At 37.3% G+C, this 25,933-nt stretch overlaps 1 protein-coding gene across 5 annotated transcripts; it reads right to left on the reverse strand.

Moving 5' to 3' along the window:
- On the reverse strand, nt 1–25,479 carry FH (fumarate hydratase). Of its 5 annotated transcripts, XM_087916024.1 has the most exons (12): nt 24,897–25,030; nt 24,355–24,380; nt 19,871–20,070; nt 14,178–14,312; nt 12,628–12,738; nt 10,996–11,172; nt 9,975–10,157; nt 9,634–9,799; nt 3,477–3,680; nt 2,739–2,866; nt 684–837; nt 1–193 (listed from the first exon to the last, which is right to left on the reverse strand). In XM_087916024.1, the coding sequence occupies exons 4-12, from the start codon at nt 14,214–14,216 to the stop codon at nt 51–53; spliced, it is 1,305 nt and encodes a 434-aa protein (XP_087772150.1). In that variant the 5' UTR covers nt 14,217–14,312; nt 19,871–20,070; nt 24,355–24,380; nt 24,897–25,030; the 3' UTR covers nt 1–50. The 5 variants fall into 5 exon arrangements, with proteins under 5 accessions (XP_087772150.1, XP_026577490.1, XP_087772149.1 ...); XM_026721705.2 differs by lacking the exon at nt 24,355–24,380 and having other exon boundaries at nt 24,897–25,244; XM_087916023.1 differs by lacking the exon at nt 24,355–24,380 and having other exon boundaries at nt 19,871–20,041; nt 24,897–25,184.
- Nucleotides 25,480–25,933: the final 454 nt, after the last annotated feature.

A 25,933-nucleotide genomic window follows, 5' to 3' on the forward strand; every position in this document is an offset into this window, starting at 1 on the left:
TTTGATTTATATAATTTATTTTTTGTTGTGTTTTATCACATACAGTAGCATCACTTAGGACCCAGCATATTTTCTGGCTTTACCCATTGATCAAATTGTTCTGCTGTAAGAAATCCAAGTTTTATAGCAGTTGCTTTTAATGTCATCCCTTCTTTGTGTGCAGTATTGGCAATCTTGGCTGCTTTATCATAACCTAACAAAAAGAAAAAGTATATAATTTTATTTTTGATTACACTGATTTACATTGCTTATCAATACTCTAGGACATGGGTGTCAAACTCATTTCATGATGTTTTTCCCTTTGTGGAGCTGGGGTGGGTATGGCCTGCACGTGACACATCCGGCCCATTGGCCACTAGTTTGACATCCCTGCTCTAGAAGAACAGTTATCTGAAAACAATGTAATAAATAATATCAGGCCTTCCTTTTTCTCAGTGAGAAAAGATACTATATGGATTCACACATCCTATCATCTAACAAAATCTGTTTCTCTGTGTGCAAATGAAAATATAAAGATCCCATAATGGCAATCTTTGCATGATATCCTTCTATTTTCTACTTGTAACTCTCCAACAATTTATAAAAACAAACTTTATGTATTATTCCATGTCTGTGAAAATATATCTATTTTTAAATGTCTAAATTTTTAGCATATATATTTAAAATATTGATTAGATACTTACCAATGTGGGGATTAAGGGCAGTCACCAACATCAATGACTCATTCATTAACTTATTTATCCTCTCTGTATTGGCTTCTATTCCAATTATACAATTATCAGTGAAAGAGACACAGGCATCTCCTAAGAGTCGTGCAGAATGTAGCACATTTCTAATCTAAATAAATTAAAAATAATTAATAATTTAACAAAAAATTGTTCACTTGGACATTGATTAACAAGAGCTTTATCATAATTACAACAGAACATCAAAGATAAATATTTATATGATAAATAACAGGCCCCAAAGAAGGCATTTGATATTGTAGACAACACCTTCTCTACTTCTTGATAAAACCAACTACACTCAGTTGCTGGTCCTCAGTAGAATTACATTCACATGGGGTTGTATGCAGTGGGTTCCTCAAGGTTGTGTCTTGGCCCCAGTGCTCTTCAACATCTTTATAAATCTAGATAAGAGAATTGAAGGAGCCCTCATCAAATTTGCAGATAACACATATTTCAGGGAGCAGATTCAAAATTCAGAAGTATCTTGGTATACGTGAACATTGGGCCCTATCCAATGAGAAGCAGTTCAATGGAAAGACAAAGCAAGATCCTATACTTAATTAGAAAAAAAAGATGCACAGATACAGGATAAAAATAAAAATAATAAAAAGTTAAAGCACCAGTCTGCATCAGCAGAGGCATAAGTGTCAAGATCAAGGAAAAGACACAATTGCTATGTGCTGTATTGGCGATGACACATTTGGAATATACATCCAATTCTGGTCACCATAATACAAAAAAGATCCTGAGGCCCTAGAAAGAGTATAGAGAAGAGAAATACAGATGATCTTTGGTCTGGAGACTAAATCCTATGAAGAATGGCTAAAGTATTAGATATGTTTAGTTCACAAAAGAAGATTAAGAAGAGACATAATGGCAGTTTTCCAATAGAAGAATTGTCACAGGGAAGAGGATCTCAATTTATTCTCCAAAGCACCTGAGGGTAAGACAAGAACAATGTCTGAAAGCTCATTAGAGGAAAATCCAATCAAGAAGTAAGGAAAAATTTCCGGACATTAAAAACTATTAAACAATGGAACAGCTTGCTTCCTGGTGTTGTGGATGCTTTATTGCTGGATGTTTTCAAGAAAGGTTTGTCCAAGATGGTTCCTATAAGGCATTGAACAAATATAAGCCAGTAACAGAAAGCCATCAAATTGAACATGGATTGCTAAGAAGAAAGGCAATGAGGTATCCCCTGCCTTAACTAAAGATTATAGATTTCTTATTGCTAAAGGAATAAGGAGCCAACATTCCTTAAACAGCACAACAGTAAAGAGAAGCTAATATTCTTCTCCTCTACTTGGTAAACATCCTGGACGGCATCAAAAACATTGGGGCCTTTTCTTGCATTCAGTAATATTGTGGTGAACTTGTTTGTCTGCATTCAGCTAGTTTTTGATTTACAATAGATCATTTAGTAATCATTCGAAGTTACAACAGCACTGGAAAATAAAGTATTATGTCTGTTTTTAACTACCATTGCAGCATCCCCTTGGTCATATGATCAAAATTCTGACTGACTCATATTTATGAAAGATGCAGTGTCTGCAGTAATAGGTCACCTTTTGAGACCCTCTAAAAAAATGGGGGAAGCTAGATTCATTTAACAACCATATTACTAACTTAACAACTGCAATGATTCACTTCAATTCAGTTTATTACAGTCATACACTAGAGACCAGAACAAATAATTGTATATTTTCTGTTTGCTCAATGATTCGCTTAATTGTAGCAAGAAAAGTTGTAAAATGGGGCAAAATTAATTAACAAGTATCGCACTTAATAACAGAAATTTTGAGCTCAATTGTGACCACAAGTCAAAGACTACTTCTATGTTTGTAGTGTAACACATGAAATCAAATTTAGGACCAAAAATTGAATTGAACATATGTACAAAAGGTGACTTCCATCAATAAATCTATCTAGAATTACATATTACAATTCTTAAGTCTCTATAACATAGTGAAATTATGACATTCAGTTATATTATAATTTTAGCAAACTTACAATCATAGGCTTAAAGACATTCAATTCAAAATGACCATTGCTGCCGCCTACTGTAACAGCAGTATGATTTCCCATCACCTGTGCTGCTACCATAGTTATGGCCTCACACTGAGTAGGATTCACTTTTCCTATGAGAGGACAAACAAAAGATTTGTGAAATTAATTTGTTATTAAACATTGCAATTTTTATTTTGCTGTTCATTCTCAAATGGAACTTTTGACAACCGAATAATGAGTCAAATAATAGAACTAAGGTAATAATAATTTGAAGACATGCCATCTGGTATCCAAATCTTCACAAAAGGTCCATTTCATCCATGGCAGTTATTATGTTTTCTTTGAATAAATTGATGTAATTTTATAATAATTCATGTCTACTGTTACAGTTCTATAAATTTAAACATATCTTTTGGAATTATTAAATCTAATTAATATTATTCCTTATTCTTAATCAATTAGCACAAAATTAACTAAAAAATAAACACGAATAAGAGTTTACTGAGTAGAGAGAAAATTGTTATAAATAATGCACTATTTTTAAATGTATTAATATATTTGTGATCAATGTAGCAATACATTTTATTCCTCTTCAATCTATTCATGTTTACTATGTACTGAAAAGATATGACTGACATTTATAAAAGACTATGCCAGGTTGTAATTAATAAATACATTATACCATCAGTCTTTCAATATCTATCAACCCAAAGTTAACAATCAAATCTTTTGCAAGGTTACCTGGCATAATACTGCTTCCAGGTTCATTTTCAGGCAAGGTAAGTTCTCCTAAACCACATCGTGGACCAGAGCCAAGAAAACGAATATCATTAGCTATCTTCATTAGGCTACAAGCCACAGTATTCATTGCACCACTCAGTTCAACCAAGGCATCATGAGCTGCAAGGGCTTCAAATTTGTTTGAAGCTGTAATAAAGGGCAAACCTAAGGAAAATAATGAAGTAAGATATTGTTAGCATTCTATCTATTCTTATGCACAGTTCAAATATTATATGATTGATACATGTAGCCTATTTTATTTTGGTCTGAGAAAATAAATAAAATTTGACAATCACCATTTTTAGGGGTTTCCAGACTAATATCTCATGGAAAAAATAAACTTGGGAAAATAGATTGCCAGACATAGATTGCAAATAGATTGCATAGCATTTACTAGGTGTCTCTAGTAGGAGCGCTAGCATTTAGAAATAGAATTCATATATTTTTCCACGAGTTCTCATTTTAACAAAATGAATGAAGACAGCTTGAAGAAACTCCACCTATGGAGATTAGGAAAATAATTTCCATTTCTTCTAGAAGAGATAAGGTTGCCACTATTATTGAGAAACTGTCTACTGACAATGAACTGGAGGATTTTGAAGATTCCTTAAATAAAAAAAAACCTAAAACTTGACAGGAAGCCAGGATGCTACTGGCCCTTAGCAGACCTAAACAATCTCCTTTGTTTAGATAGAGCAGGAATTCATGGATAAATGTAGAATTTCTGATTTTCATCTTAGGTCTTGAAAGAACAATGCATCATAATTAAACCAACTGGTTCTCAGCAAGTTTCTACAGATGTGAAGGAATTAGTATTTTAATACTGTGAGAATGGGTAGGAAGTTAGTCTTGTATAAAAGAAATTGAATTGTATGGTAAAATGCTAATGACTCTTATTGCAAGATTCAGTAGCAAAGCCACTAACTGTAAAGGAAGAACAAATGTGTGTCAGCTTGACCGGAATGTGCCAGGAAGTTTGGCCTTGCTCTGAACAGACTATATAAAACAAAGATAAGATAAATCCTGTAGTAACCAGACAAAAGGAAATCATGTTGTCACAAACATGTGTTATTTGTTTGGAAAAGATGTGTTTGTCAAGCACATAGACAAAGGGAACTGGATCTCAGGTGTGGTCTATATTGATTGAAACTGTAAAAGTATTGTTTGAAACCTCGAGGGCGCTCATCATGATCTCAATCCACTTTGGGAAGAGACGTGAAGGCCTGCCTTTTCAAACACATTTTTAATAAACTTTCTTTGTTTGTACATCAGAGTTGTCTTTTGAAATAGTGAGTATGAAATATGCAATATTTTAAATCTCACAATACTCAGGGAAGATAAACACCAAACTCAGTGACTCCCCCCACCCATCTATTCCAAAATATCCTTTTTTGCAAAATGTGGCTGATAGAGCCATTTCTTTAATTGTGTTCACTGGGATTCCTTTCTAATCTGACAGCTGCTGAAGGAGTAAGCAATTATTCCTTCCCCAAGCAGATCAAGATGGACACTGCATCTCTGTCCCACAGGGATCTAGATAAAGTAAATAAACAGATGTGGCATATAATGCATATATGAATCAACACAAAGGCAGATGTCTAAATGATACTCTCAAGTATCTAGAATATGTTTGGGTGGTTTGTTTGTTTTTTGTTCTTCGGAGGAATAAAATAGGGCCAAATGACAGAATTACTATAATACATCCAAGGCCATATTTATTTATTAGATTAATTGGCCCTCCCTGAAAATCAGAACAAAGCATGTTCAGAGTGTCCTGATATGATGGCCACAAGAAAAATAATATTGAAGAGCAGAATTTTGAGAGTACTCTTCGTAACAAAAGTTAGTTGGCTCAATTTCTTAAACCTCAAATGAGAGATCTACTGGTTATGAAAGGGCTTGTTAGATGTGTACAAAGGAAGAAATGGTTTGAAACTGCCCAATTCTTACGAGATTCAGAGTCATGGCCAGAGAGGCCAGGTATGCACCATGTGTATTTTCCTGGCTGGTGGGGACTCCAATTACACATGAACCAACCGCAAATTCATTATGTTGCTGGAGGAGAAAGTAGAGGGAATGGAGGATCAGCTCTGACATATTGAGACTTACAATAGGAAAGATGAAGAATGCCTTCTGAGCTAGGCAGAAGGATATTTTTTTAAATAGAGAGTTTGCATAGAAAACTGGAGGAAGTCTGACTGGTAGAATGAAGAGAACCAGAAGATAGGGTATCAGTGGACCTATTTACAGTAGGCATGCTATCTGGAAGAAGATTCACAGACTTCTAGAGATAGATTTTTAGCCAGAATTCCAAGAAAAGAAAGGAAAGAAGATTACACTGACTCTGTGGCAAGGAAATAAAACAATAATCATACAGAAGAAAAACATGTTATGATGCTGAGTGACTTGCTGCTCATAGAAATGGTCAATGATCTACAGCAGGGGTGTCAAACTCAAGGCCCACAGACTGGATCCAGCCCATAAGGTTCTTAGATCTGGTCCGCGGGGCCACCCTCAAAACAATAAATGACTGGCTGGTGGTGCCTCTGCCAGCAAAATGGAGCCTGGGATGACGGCCTCCTTGGGAAGCTCCATTTTTGTTGGCATAGGGCTGCAGAAGGCCATCATGGCCAAAAACAGAGCCCGGGCAGGCCATGTGCAGACTCCCCAAGCTCCATTTTCACTGGCAAAGGGCTGCAAGAGGCTGTTGCAGCTGAAAACGGAGACTGCGCGGGCCGTGTGTGGCCTCCCCAAGCTCCATTTTCACTGGCAGAGGGCTGCAGGAGGCTGTTGCAGCAGAAAACAGAGCCTCGACTAATGGTGTCAAACTGGCCACGCCACCTGGCCACACACCTCACTTCCCTCCCTCCCCCTGAGATTAAACATAATCCTGATGTAGCACTCAATTAAATCGAGTTTGACACGCCTGATCTACAGACAAGACATAATGATCAAAGAATATATATTGTCCTCCAGGTGTAGGTTCATGACATGATGTAGAGATTAAACAATTAATCAAATTTACTATTTACAATCCCTTTCTTCAGTTTTATACTTGAACAAATAATATGAAAAAAATGTTGCGTCTAAAAGAAACTAGGAAGGCAGGCAAAAGAATTCAAGTAGGTAGTTTGAGGAATGGAGCAGTCTAGAAGTGAAATATAGGTCAAAGGGATATTGTCGAGAAAACCTTGGATTCCTGAACCATGATGTTCATTATCTTAAAGAAAATCTTCTAGTAAGTTATGGATTTCACATCACAAAGAGTAGGAAGAATGCCTTTGAAATAAATATTACTAAAGTCATCTGGAGGGCTTTAGACTACATCTAAAGAACATAATCTATAACTACTGAAAAACAAAGATAATAAATTCTACACAAAGAAGAAAACAGTAAGGAAAGGATTATATACCAGAAGATGTAGCAGCAATAATACTATTATTGTTTACTATTTTTCACATATTTGAACCGTCCATCTCTCCCAGAGACGGACAGAGCGGATTTAATAGATAATTTAAGAAATAATTAAGACTCAAACACAATCAGTACAAAAAAAGGAGAAATCAGAGATAGCCCATGAGACTAGGCTGAATGCAACAAGAACTCTCTGGTAAACAAAATTTTTTTATAACAGAAGTAGAATATTGGAAAATAATCCACATTTGAAATGACAAGATTTTATTATGAATGCCAAAAACAACAGAGTTCTTTGGGTACAAGCAGGGGTGGGATTCTACCAGTTTGCACCTATTCGCTAGAACTGGTTGTTAACATTCTAAGCAGTTCAGAGAACCAGTTGTTAGAAGAAATTCCTGGTCTAATCCTGTAAGGAAGGCAGGAAGGAAACATTCTGGTGTTGCTTACAGAAAGTGCTTCTGTTAACCCTTATTACATTCTTGGAAGGACTAGACTTCCTGTCTCTGGAACGTCTCTGGAGTTTTCTCCCCTCCTTTGCTGGTACTTTGCTTGGGTGGAGTGACCATTCAAAGTTACAATGGCACTGAAAAAAGTGACCTATGACCCTTTTTCACACTTACAACTGTTGCAGCATCCCCACAGTCACGAGAGGCCAGGCGAGGAGATGCGTGCCTCGATGTGAGTGATATTGAGTTGGCCAAGCCCAGCCAATAACATGATCACCAAGCCACATCCACCCAGTTACATGACCACCAAGCCAGGCCTACCACCTAAGCCACTCCCACAGAACCAGTTGTTAAAAATTTCAATCCCACCCCTGGGTACAAGCAGAACTAAAAGTCAACTAAATAGTTGGCATATTGTTTGAGAAGATAGCAAATGATGAAGGCATAGGGAGAAAGGCAAATTGATTATCTCTTGCCTTGCATCTATTTTTTGCAAAATAAAAAGTGGTCCAACCTGTCAAAAGTTACAAATCAAAATTGGTAAAGAATTGCTAAGAGAACATCTAAATGTTTTGAATGATTTCAGATCTCCTCGATTGGATAGAATACTTCCCAGGATGGTAAAGGAACTGGTGATTGTTATCTCAGGGGCTAAACAACAGAAAAAAGTGAATAAGGATCTGGAGACCAACCTATTTGACATCAGTATTTGGGAATATTCTAGAGTTGAAGTATTAGTTGGACAAATCTGTATGTGTCCAAGATTATCTGAGCTGCTTCAAGGTGAACCTGCTGAAACCTCTCGGTTGTCTTTAAGGAGAGATGCACATACCAGTGAACTGCAATAGTTCAGTACTGAGGTAATGAGAGCATAAATGTCCATGCATAAAAAAACAGACTGCTACTATTATCTATTATACAATATTACATATGTAGGCCCTGATCCAAGCAAGCTTCCCCACTAGTGCCCCTGGGCAAAGGGTCCTGCTGTCACTCCTGGCTGTTCCCTGGCTTGCCCAACTGCAGTGGACCCTGCTTGGCTTTCCTGCCGTGCTCCTGATCAGCCCCTCACCATGACCACCCCCCACATGGACCCTGCTTGTGTCACATCAGCCACTCGATCTGGTACAGCTGTCCAGAGCATCTTGTTATGTTGCTGCTGCAGGAACTGCAGTCTGCGCTCTGCCACTCGAGCTCAGTGGTCAGCCGCCTCTTTTTGTGGCAATGTACCAATTGTGTACCTCAGCACACATATGTCCATTCTTGATTTGCCATCAATGTGTGATGACTGTATTCATATTTATAATGGTTACAGTGTCAGGTCAGGTAATCAACTTTTGTGACCTTTTAACAAAGTCAATGAGGAAGCCAGATTCATTTAATAAACATGTTACCAATTTAACAACTGCAGTGGTTCACTTAACAGCTGTGGTAAGAAAGATTGTAAAAAGGGACAGCATTCACTTAAACCAATGTCTCACTTAACAACAGAAATTTTGGGCTCAATTGTGGTTTTAAGTCGAGGACTACCTGTAGAGCTACCAATGTTCGTTAAATATTGCTTGGTTTAAAGGGGACTATTTGTACCTTCTGATACTAACCTACAATTGATACAAAAACTATGAATGGCGGAAAGAGTTGTGGAAAGATATGCTTGGCATAACAAAACATGAGAAAAAGACCTTCATATGGATTAGAGAATGAACGAAAGTATACATATCAACAGAATAAAAGAATAAAAATGGAAATAGACTGGTCACATAGCAAGAAGAACTGATGGCAGGTGCACCAAGGCAGTCATCGAATGGATCTCACTTGAGACCTAAAACAAGATGGATCAATGACATCAGCAAGTATTGCAGGCCCAATTGGCAAAAGAAAGCTCAGAACCATATTGGTTAGAAACATGCAGAAGAGGCCTTCATCCTGCAATGGATAGACAATGGCTAAAATGATAGTGATGATGATTTGTACCTTCTGCTTCCTGCAGAAGATAATCTTTTCAGACACGAGGGTGGAGTTTTCTCCACTGGCTTCCTGAATTTGAGAATGGACCATTACAAATTTTTAGCAATTAAGCTGCTATAAATATTGATAATATTTGCTACTTCTACAATATCCCCATTTATAAAATTTAGTGAATGAAAACAAAAAGATATTAAACAGCAGGTTTGTTTTCTTATTTTCCATTTCCCCCATTTTTATTCTATCCAGTTAAAGGTTACATTAAGGATACTTTTAATGTCTTTTCTTACTTGTAAGTGCAGCTATTTTAGATGCAACCTTCTCAGCAAAACCAATTCTTGTATTCAGTCCTGTGCCAACTGCAGTGCCTCCAGCTGCCAGTTCATAGATTCTTGGCATGGCTGATTTGATTCTTGCGATACTATACTTGACTTGTTGCACATAAGCACTGAATTCCTTGACAAAAATAAAAAGAAATATTGAAAAATTTCATAGCATTTTTTTCATGTGACAAATGTTTAAAATGTTCCAAACACTATTTTATAATTAGTAAATATATTTGTATGGAAATAAATTTCCTCACAAGAAATTAGTATTTTTTCATTGTATGAAACTGTAAAATGATTTGTACCTGGCCAAGGGTAAGAGGAACTGCATCCTGAGTATGAGTACGTCCAATTTTAATAATTTCAGAAAATTCTTTTGACTTGGCATCAAGGGCATCTTGAAGCTTCTGTAGCCCTGGTAACAGCACTTCATGAACTTCCAATGCTGCGGCAATATGCATTGCAGTGGGAAATGTATCGTTTGAGCTCTTTTAACATTCAAAAAGCAGCAAATTATTATCTGTACATTTCTTTCATGAGCATCAGCTGAATTAAGAAGTAGGGTTCAGAAAAAGACTAAGCATTTGAGGGTAGTGGAGAGATACGGTGGCAGGATAACGATGAATATTTAAAGCTATTCTACAAAACTATATTGTTGATTTTAATATAATTGATCATCTGTCCCCTAAGGTCAATTAAAATGGGGTCCTTAATAACACATGTTGAACTTGATATTGAAAAATATTAGAAAACCTTCCACCTTCCCAGGTACTGTCATGTACGATGTCATTCAAACCTCTAATAATAACTCAGCCAGGGTTACACACAGCATGCAGCATTTGAGAAACAATTCCAGACAGATACTAAAAATCTATATTTCCCAAAGGTGCTTTTTCAAGAGGCAACTCGACTTTCTCGTTTTTCTTTGAAAACTTTTCACTTTTCATCCAAGAAGTGAAATGTCTTCGAAGAAAAACAAGAAAATCCAACTGCCTCTTGAAAAAGCACCTTTGGGACAATCATGATTTGGATGACTGAGAATATAATATAACATATAACATAACACAAAATTTATATATTTTGTACCAGGAAGTCAGTTCTCAGTCAATGAAATGCCACAGTTAATTGTTTTTATGCAACAATAAACATAATTGATTGAAGAAAGACAGCAAGCCATACAATGAAGCTTACACATGTACACACATATTGGGACACACTGAATATTTTATGCCCAACTAAGCAACATCTATTTAATAAATATTGTGATCAACTTGCAGATACTTGCTAATGCAGAAAAAGGGAAAATAAAAGGAAGAATATATTGACCTGGCTTTTATTAACATGATCATTGGGATGTACTGGGTCCTTGCTCCCCAGTTTACCACCTAGTATCTCAATAGCTCTGTTGCTGATGACTTCATTAACATTCATGTTAGTCTGAGTTCCAGATCCAGTCTGCCACACCACCAAAGGAAAGTGATCATTTAATTTACCTTCAGATACCTATAAAACATATAGGTTTTATACTTTATTATTGTGTTCCTATATAATATACATCAAAGGAAAAGGTAATGTTTTATATTTTTGAAATAGCAAACAGATAGAAGTCAACAAGAAACAGGCCCAACCATCAACAAATAAGCTCAATGTAATAAAAACAAACATATCCAAAGGGAAAATAAAGGATAATAGGAGGCCTGGAATTTAGAATTTACATATAGCCCTTGACTTACAATAACAATTGGGACCATAATCACCATTGCTAAGTGATACGGTCATAAAATGCAACATCACATGACCACATTGCTTAGCAATGGCAGTCCCAGCAATCCCAGTTGCCATTGTAACCATAGGATATGGGAGTCATTAAGTAGGAAGGAGGAGGAGGAGTCCCAGCAAAGCAACTAAGTGTGTATGTGGGGCACAAGGAAGCTTGGGTGGGTTGATGGGAGTCATGGGAGGACTCACAGCAGCCTCAGGTGGGTTGGCAGCAACCTCAAGAGGACAGAGGTTGTGAAAGGTTGCCGCAAGCGGGCATGCATACTACAGAATGCAGGCAGGTAGGAATGCTGCAGAATATGAGATCCCTGGGATCTGTAACTCTATAGTAGACTCTTTGGGAGAGAAAGCAGTGGGAGTTGACTTACTGGGACAAATTGTAACCTTCTCAGCTGGCTTATTACCTATTGACTTTGCTTGTGGGAAGCCAGCAAGGAAGGTTCCAAATAGCAACATCATAATTACAAACCAGACAGTTGAACATTAATCATGTTTGAGGACCACAACTTTGAGGACTGATCAAAACTAATCTTTTCAGTTCCACCATAACTTTGAACAGTTGCTAAATGAATGGTTGTAAGCTAAGGATTATCTGTATAAGGAACAGGTATTAGTTACACTGCATACCTTTAGCCTACAAGAAAGAAATCCACAAGGCACAATAAACTACAATTTAAAGGAAGTATGAAGACAGTATGAAGAATTTGGAACACTCTGCCCTCAGAAGTAAGATGTATCTCCACTCTCCCAGTCTTCAGAAAATGTTGAAGACCTAGCTCTGCAAGCTCATTTGGAAGTCACAGAGGAACATGCAGCTTTGGGATTGGTTAGCACCTTGAAGGCCCTCCCAACACAAAGTTTATCGACCCAATTAAACTTTTAAAAATGCAATCAAATATTTCAGAAGAGCAAATCCTCAATCAAATCATCACAAAAATTTGCTAAGAAAACATATTACTGACTTGTTCAGCTTTAATTTGTTTACCCTTATTATCTTTTTCCCTGTTGATAATGAAATATTCATAGCATTTTTAAACAGGTTAAGGGAATTAGATACTTTAATACATGACTAAATCAAAATTACTTTTCAAATACCTTCCTTTATGCAAAAAGACATCATCTATATATCAAAATTAAATACAATATTTTAGGATGTCATACATACATATTATATCTTACCTCATTTGCCGCATTTATAATGGCATTAGCAATTTTAGCTTCAAGGCCATAATCCTGGTTTACTTCAGCAGCTGCTCGTTTTAAGATACCAAAAGCTCTTATTACTTGAACCTAAGGTTTTAAGAAAAATATAAAACTTCACATATAAAACAATACATACAAAACATAGAAAGATACTATCTTTCATATAAAGCCAACACTCTTGTTTTGCTAAAAGTACTTTTTATTTTATTTACATGTTTATATGATGACACTATTTAATAGCTAAATTATCAATGAATATTGCTATTTTATGAGAATACAAATCAAAATAATTAGTGACTCATTGGCAGAAAGAGCAAACTGAAGAGTAGTCAACAACCATGGAGAATAAAGAGCTAGCAAGTAACTCAGTTCTTCATAATTTCTCTCTGTATAAGAAGAGCTTGGGATCCCCCACAAATGCTCTAGACCAGGGGTCGCCAACCTTTTGTACCTCAGGGATCACCAAACTCATAATTTTAGATCCCAGGGACCAGTAACCAGTTCTGTGGGCATGGCCTAAGTTGTGGGTGTGGCTTGGTGGTCATGTGACTGGCTGGGCATGGCTTGTACGTAAATATTATAAATATTTATATAAATATTGATTTTTTTTAATAAAAAAGAGCAACTTTTACCCCAAATCAGGCAAAGCAGGCAGATTGAGTTGCTCACAGAATCATTCAGTGATCTATCTGCCATCGGCTAGCTCAGTCTCTCAAATTTGTTTGCCATGAGTCTGCACTGAATTTACTTGCAAGCAAACCTTCAGTCCTAAGGGAGGTTCAGCTGTGCTGAGCCGAAGATCTAAAGACTAGCTAGAAATCAAGAAATCCAACCATTTCCTGCTTCCTAGCTAATCTAAATCTCCCGGCACAGCAGAACAGATGATGGTCGGAAAAAGAAAAAATAGCAATTTAGCAGGCAAGTTTACTGAGTAAGGAATGAGTAGGCGGGGAGGGTTCCCACGGGCCATGTGGGCAGTGCAGGCTTTTGTTTCTGTGCAGCCTGGATTAATTGCTTTGTGGGGGTGCTCTGGGGGGTGAGATTTCTCTGTGGCCCACCAAAATTTTCTCACGGCCTACCAGTGGGCTGCAGCCCACTGGTTGGCAACTGCTGTTCTAGACAGTGGAAACAAGAGCATAATGATCTTGCTGAAATCACTGTTGATGTCTTTAAAAGAACACTAAGTTTGCATATTCTCTTTTCTAATCACTTTTGGAAATTGATTATTAACTACTTTTCAGCTCTTAGGAATAATATCAATTGTGCAGCATTTTAAAATACAAAGATAAAAAATACATCTTACAAGCTAGCATTGGTCTGTATTGTATTAACTAATTAATATTTAAGGATTAAGAATGGCAATAGAAATGGCAACAGCACACTGGCCTTCTTTCTCACTTACTTGCTTGTTTATGAGAAGCAGACATAATCTGAAAATCTACTTTTTAAACCCTTAACTCTGAATATATATCTATATTAGATCTAAGTTTACATTCAAAGAATAAATTCAGGTTTGAATAACTTACTGGCATCCGTTCAGTTGCACCACCAATCTTAAAATTCATTGTAGATCTCACAGTCTGTGCACCATAATACTTGTCATTTGGAACACTGAGTTCACCAAAAGTGTCATATTCAATTCTAAATGAAGACTGGCTAGCCTAAAAAGAAAAAAAGCAAATCCAATGAATGAAGAAGCCTGTAAATTAAAAAAAAGAACACTAAAGATACAACTAAATACTGTTGTTTTTAAAACTGGTATGTATAAAAATGTGTGTCCCAATTTAAAAAATTCAAAAACTGTGAATCAATAAGGAGAAACAGAATGAAAAATAAGGTTGGCATCAAGCACATCCAAATGAAAGAAGCCAACCACTTTCCACAATATGGTATTGACCGTATCATGTAAAAATAGATCTTTAAAAGAACTAGTCAGTCCTATCCCAATTTAGATCCTTAGGAAAGAAAGACCCTCAACTCCATTCAGTTGAAGTAAAAGGTTAACTTGTTGAAGCGAAAGTAAAACTAAGTCTGAGTACTCCCGCAGTTTGATGCTTTGGGAATTGTTTTGATGCTGGGTGCTTCTCAAAGTAGTTTCGCATTCTGTTCACAGGCCAGTTGTCTTTGGCAGCTGGTTTATTCTGACTTAACACTTCTGGTTCCTGTTAGCTTAATATAGCTCGGCCTTCAATACTATCCTGCTGAGCATCCTTATGGAAAAGCTGACTGACTAGGATTTTCCCTCTTCCATCTGCGACTGGATCAAAGATTTTCTGAGGGACTGACCACAAACAGTGAGGGCTGGGTCTGTCACATTCACCTCCCTGAAGCTTAGCACTGGCTCCCCATAGGGATGTGTGCTCAGTCCCTACCTGTACTCACTGTACACACATGATTGTGTATCGTCTGACTCATCCACTGTGATCATTAAGTTCACAGATGATACTACCATATTGGGTCTCATTACAGGTGGAGATGAAACAATGTACAGGGGGGAGGGTCAAAAATAATCCTCATGGTACCTAGAAAACAACCTGCACCTAAACATCAGCAAGACAAAGGAGGTGATGTTAGACTTCTGGAAGAAGGTAGAGGACCCCACCCCCCTTTACATCGAGGGGGGCTGTGTGGAGAGAGTTTAAATTCCTGGGAGTCTACCTCAGCGAAGATCTTACCTGGAAAATCAACACAAACCCAGATGGCCAGAAAGGCCCAACAGAGACTCCATTTCCTTAGAGTCTTGCAAAAAAATAAAATGGAACAATGACTGATGACCTCCTTTTACCAGTCCACAATAGAAAGCGTCCTCACATATTGCATTACAGTGTGGTATGCTGGCTTGACAGCCATGGATAGAAAGACACTACAGAGGGTGATGAGCATAGCACAAAACATCGTGGGCTGTTCCCTGATACCATTAGATGACAACGCTAGGGATTGCTGCCTTAGAAGATTAAGGAAAATTCTCAGGGACGACTCACACCCTGGTCAGCACTTCTTCACTCTCTTACCATCAGGTAGGAGATATAGAAGCATAGCCAGCCTCACCAACGGGCTGAAGAACAGTTTCTACCCATGGGCTGTCAGACTTCTGAATGGAAAATAACTTGATGTCAACATAGTATAACAGATTTGCGGGGCCAGTACATTGTGCAACAAGGTCACATAAGGGTAATAAGATTGGGTCTGGGTTAGGGACTCTTGTCCTCACTTTGAGTTGTGTGTGGGGGTGCATGAAGGGAGGCTCAGCCAATCTCATTGTACACATGTTGTACTCTGACAATAAAGGTAATAATAATAAGCTTGTATATCTCCCTGTTTCATATGTCTTCTCTCTCCAGCCCAAGCTCCCCCAAATTCCTTCCCTTCAACCTTTTGGTTTATGGCAATGCCAGTGAAGCCAAGCAGCTGAAGATGGCAAACCCGACAGAACTATATCAATAACCTGTGCTATGCTGATTATAGATAAACAGACATATTTTAGACTATATATAGTATGTATGCTACACTGATGATGTTACTAAAACTGAATATACAAATAAACTATAAGCTCTGATATTAAAAGTTAACAAGTCTAGTATCAGGTAGATCAGACTAAGAAACAGCTACTATGCATACCTAAAAGCTACTTTTATTAGAACAAATGAAGAAACAAAATGTTCCCTCAACTTATTTCTTATTGTCATGAAAATTGAGAGAGGGAGTCCAAGGCATTTTCAAAGATTTCTTGGCCTGGGCTAAAGTTTTATTTATTTACTGCACACAGTGAAAAAAATGGGACTAAAATTAAAAAGCAAAAATATGACAATATATATACAGTAACCAGATTTTGACAATAGATACTGAAATAATGGACAGTCCTGCCTTTTTAAGGTCAACTATTAAAATCAAAGGAACTAACAGTAAAAAAATACAATACAGACAAGCATTTGTCAGAGTAACAATTAAGGTATTAGAGATGCTATACCTGCAACAAGTGGACTCATATAGGCAATACTCTCTGGAAACAAAAATTGGCTTTGAAAGTTGGGCTTTGAAGGAGTAACGATAGAAAGAGAATACTTTTGACATGGGAGAAGATTACTGAAAATACAAAGGATAGCCAAGAAGAAGAAAAAAGATTATCAAAGAGGGGATGTCCTTGGGGCTTTCTGAGCTTGCTTGCTTGCTTGCTTGTTTTTTTTTTTTTTTCAGACTTCCCATTACCCAAACTAGGTAACATCATCAATGCTGATGATGCTACTTACTTTGGGTAATGAAATGTCTCCATGAAAACAACCAAGCTGAGAGAACATCAAGGACCCAGCATTTTAACCCTGAGCTACAAATATTTCCCTTCATTAATTATCAAACAAATCAATTCAAAGCTTTCATTTGAGTCACCAGCTCCAATTATCCCAAATTATTACCAAATTATCTCAAATTATGTATACATTATGTGAATACCTAACTGTCTGAAAAAGTCTATAATGAAGAGAAGAAGACAACTAACATCAAGGCAGATAGGCTTATTTACTGTTAGATATAAAGGAGACAGATTGGAGGCAGATTATTCTGAAGAAAATATATCTATGTAATTGCTAAGAATCAGCATTGATTTGATCACATGCAATTGATTAATCAATAGCAAGAATCCCCTGAGCTATGCTCTGTAGCAGAGTTCCTAATCCTTTCTGGGTTGGCGGCCCAGAGCAGCGGGAGAGGGAGGAAAGAGGGGATGATTTTATGGACGGGGCAAGCACACGTAAGCAGGCATGCTCCCAAACGAGCACCTGTGATGTTCGTGGCAATGCTTGCTCAAGTGGAGCTGCGAGTGCCTGCAAGGAGGTTCGCATAAGTAAGGCCACGAGCACCCCCCATAGTCTTGCATGAGGGGCTGTGATTGTCCCAAGACTCTTGAGCAAAGGGGTACACACCAGCTGGCCACACAAATAGCCCAGTGACGATTAGCCTGCAGCCCAGTCAGGGTCCATGGCCCAAAGATTGGGGACTTCTGCTCTATAGAGCAGTGGTTGCCAACCAGTGGGCCATGGCCCACTGGTGGGCCGTGAGAAAATTTTGGTGGGCCGCAGAGGAATCTCACCCCCCAGAGCACCCCTCAAAGCAATTAATCCAGGCTACAGGGAAACGCAAGACTACGCCGCCCACATGGCCCGCAGGAACCCTCCCCGCCCACTCACTCCTTACCCGGTAAACTTGCCTGCTAAATTGCTATTTTTCCTCTTTCCAAGTATCAGCTGTTCTGCTGTGCTGGGAGATTTAGATTAGCTAGGAAGCAGGAAATGGTTGGATTTCTTGCTTTCTAGCTAGTCTTCAGATCTTCGGCTCTGCTTTTAAGTACAGCCGAACCCCACTTAGGACTGAAGGTTTGCTTGCAAACAAATTCAGTGCAGACTCACAGCAAGCAAATTTGAGAGACTGAGGTAGCCGATGTGAATGATTCTGTGAGCAACAGAATCTGCCTGCTTTGCCTGATTTTGGATAAAAGTTGCTCTTTTTATAAAAAATTCAATATTTACATACATGGTGTGTTATGAGTTAATATTGTGAGTTTGCTTGCTAGCAAATTTTATAAGTTTGCTTGTAAGGAAATTTTATGTGACAGACTGAGCTAGCCAATGGCAGATAGATAGATCTTTGAATAAATCTGTGATTCTGTCAGCAACTCAATCTGCCTGCCTGCTTTGCCTGATTTTGGATAAAAGTTGCTCTTTTTGAAAATAAAAAATTCAATATTTACATGCATGGTTGTGAGTTAATTTTATGAGCTTGCATGCAAGCATATTTTATGTGACCGGCTCAGGTAGCCGATGGCAGAAAGATAGATTTCTGAGTGAATCTGTGATTCTGTGAGCAACTCAATCTGCCTGCCTGCTTTGCCTGATTTTGGGTAAAAGTTGCTCTTTTTTTATAAAAAATTCAATATTTACATTAATATTTATAATATTTACATACAAGCCATGACCAGCCAGTCACATGACAACCAAGCCACACCCACAAATTAGGCCACACCCACAGAACTGGTCCCTGGGATCTAAAATTATGAGTTTGGTGGTCCCTGAGGTCCAAAAGGTTGGCGACCCCTGCTATAGAGTGTACAGTGTTTCCAGATGAAAGAAGAGCTGCAACACATTGTAGTTTTTTTACTCTGCATGCTATGTTTTAACCATTCCATCTAAAATAAAAAGACAAATTCAAAAACAAATTTCAGACCACTCTTGACATTGAGAATTGTCAGAAATCAAAATTCATTCATTCATTCATCCATTCATTCATTCAATCATTCATTCATTCAGTTTCTATGGCTGCCCATCTCAGTCAATGGCTTTGAATGGCTTAAAGTTCATTAAATATATTACAATCAATTTTAAAAAAAGAAATAAAAACAGTAAAATTAGTAGAAATTTTAAAAACTTCCAATTCAGGACACACAAGAGTAAGAAATTTTGCCTGTTAGAAACACAATCAGAAAATGGGACCCTTGGGACATTCAATGAGGACCCTATGCATGGGAATATAGCGAAAATTTTAACACCTTACAAAAGGCTAAAAGAGGGCCATTCTAATCTCTGAAGGGACGATATTCCATATAGTGGGGACCCCTGCAAAAGAAGTTTGCCTTCTGGTCTCCGCTAGCTTACATTCTTTGGCTGACAGGATCAGTAGCATGCCATTCTTGACTGAGTTAGATAAGTAGAGATTCTTGAAAAAAAAAATAGATCCTGCAGGTATATAGAAGATAAAACAAAAATATATGTTTTCAAAGTCATGGATAATTCAGGATTATTGGACAATCATTAGATTGGCAGCTACAAGACAACTAATTGTATGATACTGCTACTTAATATTGGCCAGGCCGACAGAATTTCAGCTGACAAGCAAGACTGTTGTTAAGTGAGTCATGCCTGATTTTATGGCTTTTAGCATGGTTAAGTGAATCTCTGCAGTTGTTAAATAAATCCTGCAGTCATTAATCAAATCTGGCTTCCCGCTTATTGACAGCTGGGTGGGAAGGTCATAAATGGTGACCCTAGAATGTTGCAATAGTCAAAAATACATGCCTATTGCCAAGTACCCAAATTTTGGTCATCTAACTTATGGGAATGCTGTCAGGATTATAAGTGAAAGGGTTGGTTAGTTATACGTTATTATTTTCAGTGCAGTTGTAATTTTGAACGTCCCTAAATAAATGGTTGTAAGTAGAGGACAATTGTGGTACCTCGGTACTCGACTGCTTCAAAACTCGTTGAATTTGGTACTCGATATATTTTGATGAGGAAGTGTTGTCCTCGTACTCATCATTTGTTTGTTAGTCAACATGCTGTGATAGGAAAAGTGGGATGGCTGTGGAGAATGGACAAGAAGTCGACCATGCTGGAAAGTCGCTGACCTAGGAAAAGCGACATACAGAAGTTTTACCTGAAACAAAGGGTCATGTGGTAAGTCACATGATTTGTTGGCACTCATCATTTTTTAGTATTCATCATGCTTCCTGGAACTAATTAAAGAGGAGTACCGAGGTGCCACTGTAATTGCATCTGAAGTTAACCCTAAAGAAAATTCCAGAATCCTGGTAAGAGCAATTTAAAATAATTCAAGATTACAAAACAGTGTATAAAACTTTCCAAATGCATACACTTTCTTAATGACTTATTTCCAAATCACAGGTCAGAGTTTAAGCATTTTTTCACAATCAGTTATACATTTACTTTTAAATAATCAACTGGCCACCATGTGATTGCAACATATGACTAAAGTGGGGCAGACGATTAAGAATAAACACAGTTGGTTTTTTAATTGTTTTGAAAAACAACTAATTATAAATTACATTGTTTTGCTATTATATTGTTTTAGAATTACATAATGATGTAATTAATTAAACACATATAAATCAAGAATATTATTTATGTGTCAGGTAGTATATTGCAATACACAAGTATATTACAAAATCAAGCATGATTGTATTTTGCTCAGTTATAACACACAGATTAGTTTTAGGAATAAAAGTGATAGAATATAGAAAGTAATTTAGCCAAAATAAATATTATCTACTTTTAAGACACTACTTTTAAAGGTAAAATTGCTATTAAAAACAGCATTAAAAACTATATCCTCCTATGTGACTAGCATGTTAGCAAGGATGGAGAACAGATCATAGTTAAAGTGCATGTTTGTTTGGGATGATTATGCCACATCCAATTCTGCATGAAAAAGGGGCAGATTCCTTTGCCTTCATAATTTGACAAGAATCTATGACTGTAATTAGAAATTATCAGATTCTAATTACTATACTTCTTATTGCTTCATGGAAGAACACCAAACCAATTTTTAACTAGAGGACCAACTAGAGAATACACACAAAAGATTAACATCTTTGACGGAATAAAAATTAACAAGGGAAGAAGAAAACAACAAGTTACCCTTCCTATATATTCCCTCAGCAGAGACAATGATGGCAAATTAGAAATAGACATTTATTGTAAAACTACTCACACTAACTGCTCCTCTACTGAAATAACAACCCAACTTCCCACAAGAGAACCTATGTAAGAGCACTATTTAGATGAGCACAAATACACTGCTCAAAAAAATAAAGGGAACACTTAAACAACACAATGTAACTCCAAGTCAATCACACTTCTGTGAAATAAAACTGTCCACTTAGGTAGCAACACTGATTGACAATCAATTTCATATGCTGTTGTGCACATGGAATAGACAACAGGTGGAAAGCATAGGCAGTTAGCAAGACATCCCCAATAAAGGAGTGGTTCTGCAGGTGGTGACCACAGACCACTTCTCAGTTCCTATGCTTTCTGGCTGATGGTTTGGTTACTTTTGAATGCTGGTGGTACTTTCACTCTAGTGGTAGCATGAGATGGAGTCTACAACCCACACAAGTGGCTCAGGTAGTGCAGCTTGTCCAGGATGGCACATCAATGTGAGCTGTGGCAAGAAGGTTTGCTGTGTCTGTCAACGTAGTGTCCAGAGCATGGAGGTGCTACCAGGTGACAGGCCAGTACATCAGGAGAAGTGGAGGAGGCCGTAGGAGGGCAACAACCCAGCATCAGGGCCACTACCTCCGCCTTTGTGCAAGGAGGGACAGGAGGAACAATGCCAGAGCCCTGAAAAATGACCTCCAGCAGCCCACAGATATCCATGTGGCTGCTCAAATGTCCAGAAACAGACTCCGTGAGGGTGGTATGAGGGCCTGACGTCCGTTGGGCTTACAGCCCAACACCGTGAAAGACATTTGGCATTTGCCAGAGAACACCAAGATTGGCAAATTCGCCACTGGCGCCCTGTGCACTTCACAGATGAAAGCAGGTTCACACTGAGCACGTGACAGACGTGACAGGGTCTGGAGATGCTGTGGAGAACATTCTGCTGCCTGAAACAAGGTCCCTTCCAATTCTATTATTATATGTTCTAATAAAGAGTTTACATTTTACAAGGTTTCCAGCCTTTCATTTTATGGTATGTAGATGTATATTTTTCTGAATTAATACTGAATGGAGAAACAACTGTTATGCATGACAGTGCTATATACATAATATATACTTTACATATCTATTTCAAGAAAATAGGATACCTGTCAGGGACATACCTTACAATTACAGGAGAGCTAGAAAAAGCTGATCAATGAAAGCATCAGAAAAAGGACGGACTTGAAATCACAGAATTGGAAGCAAAAAAATTTATGCAAGTTTTCAGAAAAATGGCAAACTTTCCTGAATATTTAATAAAACCTTTTCTGGAACACAGGAAGTGAAAGGGAACTCCTAGCCCACCCCCAGTTAATGATTCCACTTCTGTTAGAATCTGACTCTGTAGAACTTAAATGTATATTTCAGATCTGTACTCTGGAACAATAAAGAGCAAGTCTTTTTCTGTGAGGCATCTTTCCAAGTATTGAAAGGGTGCTATCATGTTCATCTTTTTTGTAGGAAGGCCCAGGTTTAGGAGCATTACATGAGGGAAAGCAATGACAAAGAAAATGTAGAACTGCTGTCCATGATTTGGAAAAGTAAAATATATTTACTGAGTTACCAAAAAGCTGCATTTGTCCATAAGCTACTATATAAATCAATTTATATTTCAAGATCTTTTATACAAGTACAGTATAATGGCAAGTATCCCCTCCCTCCTCACCTGAATGCCATTTCAATCACTGAAGTAACTTTAGATAGCTCACATACATACAAAACTTAAAACAATCATTAAAATACCAATAATAAAACAGATATTACATAATCATATGTTAAGGATACTAACAAGGGTTAAACCATCAGAATAGACTATCAGAGAAAAAATAAAGGGCTTGCTAAAAGTGTTGATTCCACAGCTTTATGAAATCCCAACGGGATTAAGGCTATTAGAACTTCAGGGAGATATTTTTTTCCACAGAATAGCAACTACCAAAAAAAGGTCTTCCAGATTGCAAAAACTGACAATACTTTATAGCTGTGATGTGGTGTGTCCAACCGTACTGTATCTTACTGATTAGGCAAAAATAATAAGAGACAGAGTCTGAAAAGTATCCAAGTCCTAAATAATATAGAGTTTTAACAACAATCAACAATAATAATAATAATAAACAGTTTGCATTGCACCTGGTTTTCCAGTGCAAAATTTCAATTTAGTAATTGAATAATTTTGCATGAATCGCTTTAAATTTTATTTTATTTACAATCTATTTTACAAATATGTCAAGATCTTTTTAATGTTATATATTTTTCAAAGGTCTATTACACCCAATTTTAAATCATTTACAAATATGATGAACTCTTCACCTAAATAATGAAAATGTTACAACCATGAATACTGCAGCTTCCTAGTTGATATTTCTCCTCAATTTGTTGAAAACCATTAATAAACACTGAATGGTTTTTGAGTCAGTTATATATCCATCACGCTAGTTTGTTAATCAGTATGATGTGGGGTAATCTGTAAAAAGTTTTGTCAAAATATATCTACACAATGTTATCTTAGAAACCAATATATTTTTGACCTGTTCTAAAACCCTTCCAAGTTTAATATTTGCAGAACAAGAACTACTTTCTTGCAAATTAATTGGTATTTCACCAACTCTCCAAGGGTCAAAGTTTCTCTCAGCAAAAACTAGAATTGGCAGAGCCAATACACCAATGAGCAGTAGCTACATAAATATTTTAAATAAATAAGGATGCAGATTTCTGATAGCTAAATTTATTGCAAATTACTCAAGATAATTTTGATAGAATTTCAATAATTTCTATATATCGAAGTTCTTATTATACTGTACATAAATTAAATCGTCTCATCTATGCAATGCAGTAGAGTTATCATTTTTAAACAGCATTTTTGTCTTATCCATAGGTAGTAGACTAGCCTGATTTCAACCTCTTCACTTCTTTTATCTTGGCAAAACTAACACAAAGAGTTCTTAAAGATTTAATTTCCCTTAAAATGTCAGCTTTACACAAACATAATGTCCTTGTTGTTCTGTGACTTCCACTTTATTCAAAGAGTCCCCTATTGGTTAATAGCATGTCTCTCACTCTTTGGAAGATAAAGCTTTCAAGAAAACAAATCAAGAATTTCCTGGAAAACTTCTGACAGAATCTCCAAACAGATGTAAAGTGTATTAAAAAAATACCTCCACCACCCAGCCATTAGTTTGGGATGGGAGGCCATATAAATGCACATATAAATAAGTCATACCTCTTTGAAAGGTCTGCAGTTTGATTCTGAAAGATATCATATACATTTTATTTGATTAGACAGGCAATAGCATACGTCACAAGGATTTTTTTTAGCATTAGTATATTGATAACAATGGCATGAACTTTACAAGGCCATGATTTTGATTTTGCATCGAGTGCCTTAACGTTCAGTTCTCGTTCCTAACAGAGTAACATGCAACCGGGATATTCTTATTTGTATATGGTTCAACGATGCTGTTATTCCTTCTGAATTTTCTTGATTAGTACCAACTAGCACACATTTGTATTTTTGAAACCACTTCAGTGACTGCTTTCCACCATGTGTACTTTGGAGGCGTTCAGCTTGATGGCGTCATTTCCTCATCTTTTTATGCAGTATTAACCTCATCAAGAGGAGTCCAAGTCACCTTCTACCCCCGCCGTCTTCCCCGTTCCCCCACCCTAACACGAGCAACCGGTACAGCCAGAGATATTCAAGGTCACCTTAAAGCATTTATTCCGTCCCTCTTCCCTCCCCGATAAATGGAATTAGACGCTCACCATTCCTCGTTGCTGGGGTTGATTGTAGAAACACCTCTGCAGACGGACGCTTCGCAACTGGGACTCGACAGCAAAAGCCACAGAACAAAAACGGTGGAAAGGTGGTACCGAGCGATACATGGCGTCGGAAGGTGGATAGCTGAAAGGAGGAGCCAGAGACGGAGTAGAGGCAGCCAATGGAAGTAACACCCCCCGCCCCCCAAAAGAGGAAAGACTTGAGAAAACTTCGTCGCCCGCAGAACCAATCAAGAGGACCGGATGGAGTTGAAAGCGAGCAGGAAAAATAGAAAACAAACCAGTGACACAGCGGCGTGTAAAATAACAAGGAAAACCTACTTGGTCCGAATGAACCTCCGACACATTTTTGAATAAATGCGCATGCTTCCCTTGCAAACGAGCTTCCGTAGAGGTTACTTTGATGCCTTTTTTCTGTGTCCTTTTTGGAGAGACAAATCTATAAATAGTTTTCACCTATAATTACTTACGCACTGGCAACATTTCTTTCTCTTTCCCTCTTTTTTATGTCTCTTTAAAGCAAAGGTCTTCAAACTTGACAGCTTTAAGACTTGTGGACTTCAACTCCCAGAATTCCTGAGTTAACGTGACTGGGGAAGGAATTCTGGGAGTTGAAGTCCACAAGTCTTAAAGCTGTCAAGTTTGAAGATCCCTGCTTTAAAGCATATACTTGAGAAATCCTCATTGAAAACGAAAACTTTTAGGCTATTTAACAATTTGAAATTCGGCTAATAAAGGTTTATTATCACCTGAAATTTTTCACATGAGCAATATGATGGTTTAGAAAATGTTATATTTTTATTGATTTGTATTCCGCCTTCATTTTTACAAATAACTCAGAGAACATATCCAACTTTCCTATTTTCCACACAGTAACAACTTTACAACCTGGGTTAAGCTGAGAGAGAGTTACTGGCTTTTATGACTAAGATGGAACTTCAACTCACAGTCTCAGTTTCTTCCCTGGTGCCATAACAGCTAAATAAAATTGGCTTTACTATTTTATATCAAGAACTTGTACA

Source organism: Pseudonaja textilis, chromosome Z, assembly GCF_049901715.1.
Source record: "Pseudonaja textilis isolate UNSWEBS1 chromosome Z, rPseTex1.2, whole genome shotgun sequence".
Classification (NCBI taxonomy): domain Eukaryota; kingdom Metazoa; phylum Chordata; class Lepidosauria; order Squamata; family Elapidae; genus Pseudonaja; species Pseudonaja textilis.